The 1234-nt window shown below is 42.4% G+C and overlaps 1 protein-coding gene across 1 annotated transcript; it reads right to left on the bottom strand.

Annotated features, from left to right (window-relative positions):
• Window positions 1-523: 523 nt before the first annotated feature.
• LOC136339390 (uncharacterized) lies at window positions 524-1234 on the bottom strand. Its single transcript, XM_066282610.1, has 3 exons — window positions 1153-1234; window positions 918-1049; window positions 524-846 (listed from the first exon to the last, which is right to left on the bottom strand). Exons 1-3 carry the CDS (start codon window positions 1214-1216, stop codon window positions 557-559), a joined length of 486 nt encoding a protein of 161 aa, XP_066138707.1. The 5' UTR covers window positions 1217-1234; the 3' UTR covers window positions 524-556.

The raw sequence follows: 1234 nt of genomic DNA, 5'->3' as shown, positions 1-1234 counted from the left end.
GGGGACACTTATTCCCGGTTTCTGGGATAAGCCCTTGATTCTGTCCCAAATTAGAGGATTCCCAGCAAGGACTTTAAGGTTCGTCCTGGAAGTCCGTTCTTGTTTCGCATGCTACGAATGTCCAACTTTCATGTAGATTAAAATTTCTCACACCGTAGTGTAATAGAGGCGATAAACATGTGTAGCCAAATTGAACAATAAACACCGCATCAATGTATCAAATTGACCATTATCCGCAGGGCTATCACTTTGACAGTCCACCTAGCTAATTATAAACCAATATGGATGCTTTTGTCTCGTGTGCGCTCGTGTATAGAACACCGGAGACAATTATCATATCTGCCATTAACTATTTGTCCCGGTTATCCCTTATTGGGACTCCAAAGGGTTTGTTAGTGCACAAAGCGCAGTTGGCGAGTTGTTGTCTTGAATTTGATTTCACTAATTACTATTGAAATCGATTGCAATCGGAAAACCAGTTTTAATTGTATTTTAATTAAAATAACACACATTCCGTCGGTAACGATCAAATATTTGACAGACTCTGGGTATTTCATTAAGCAGGTCTTCCATTATCCATTTTTACTCCGACAATGATATTTCCATTGAACGTTGCACCGACATCATGAAATCTGCGTCTGGCACGAACGTCAGTTCCGAAATTCGCCTCATTGTTTGCGGATCGTCTCTTAGCGGAGTTTCGTGCATGAATATCCAGATCCATAATCCAGAAGTTGCAAAGCTTAGATCCGCAAGTTTGGCAATACTGCACATCGGTTCGCTTTTGGCAAAAGTCTGGAGAGTTGGTGCAACCTCTTCGGATTGCGGGGATTCCCCCATCGTCGACTGCGGGGGAAAATGAAATTTTGGGAGTTTAGCGAATCTTAGCGATTTCATTGGATATTTTTATGTCTCACTTTGAGTCAAGGCATAGCACTTGGCTTGTGGCGCGTCGCAGCGACTGACCCTAGGCCTGAACTTTCGCTGTCCAAGTCTGCACTCGCTGCCGAGATCTGAAGACTCGCAGATAAGGCACTCTAGAGCGACTCCTGTGAGGATTCAGAAATGTGAAAGAAAATTTCAATACATTTTTTCGCAATTTCTTTTGGGGAAAAATGCGCATAGGGAAATAACAAAATTAGATACACTTACCTAGATTTGCGAAAGCTATTAAGCAAATAACACCACACAGGAGCGATTTTAGGTGACCAGACATGTTGACCTGATGCTTAGA

This window comes from Euwallacea fornicatus, chromosome 5, assembly GCF_040115645.1.
Source record: "Euwallacea fornicatus isolate EFF26 chromosome 5, ASM4011564v1, whole genome shotgun sequence".
In the NCBI taxonomy this organism is placed as follows: Eukaryota; Metazoa; Arthropoda; class Insecta; order Coleoptera; family Curculionidae; genus Euwallacea; species Euwallacea fornicatus.
This window is presented reverse-complemented; position numbering and strand designations above follow the sequence as displayed.

Bases quoted from the DNA above. Each gene is read 5' to 3' on its own strand.
- LOC136339390 (XM_066282610.1), bottom strand. From the start codon at position 1,216: ATGTCTGGTCACCTAAAATCGCTCCTGTGTGGTGTTATTTGCTTAATA. The intron at 1,050-1,152 runs GTAAGTGTATCT...GAATCCTCACAG, and splicing joins AATAGCTTTCGCAAATCTAG to GAGTCGCTCTAGAGTGCCTT. The intron at 847-917 runs GTGAGACATAAA...TTTCCCCCGCAG, and splicing joins GTGCTATGCCTTGACTCAAA to TCGACGATGGGGGAATCCCC.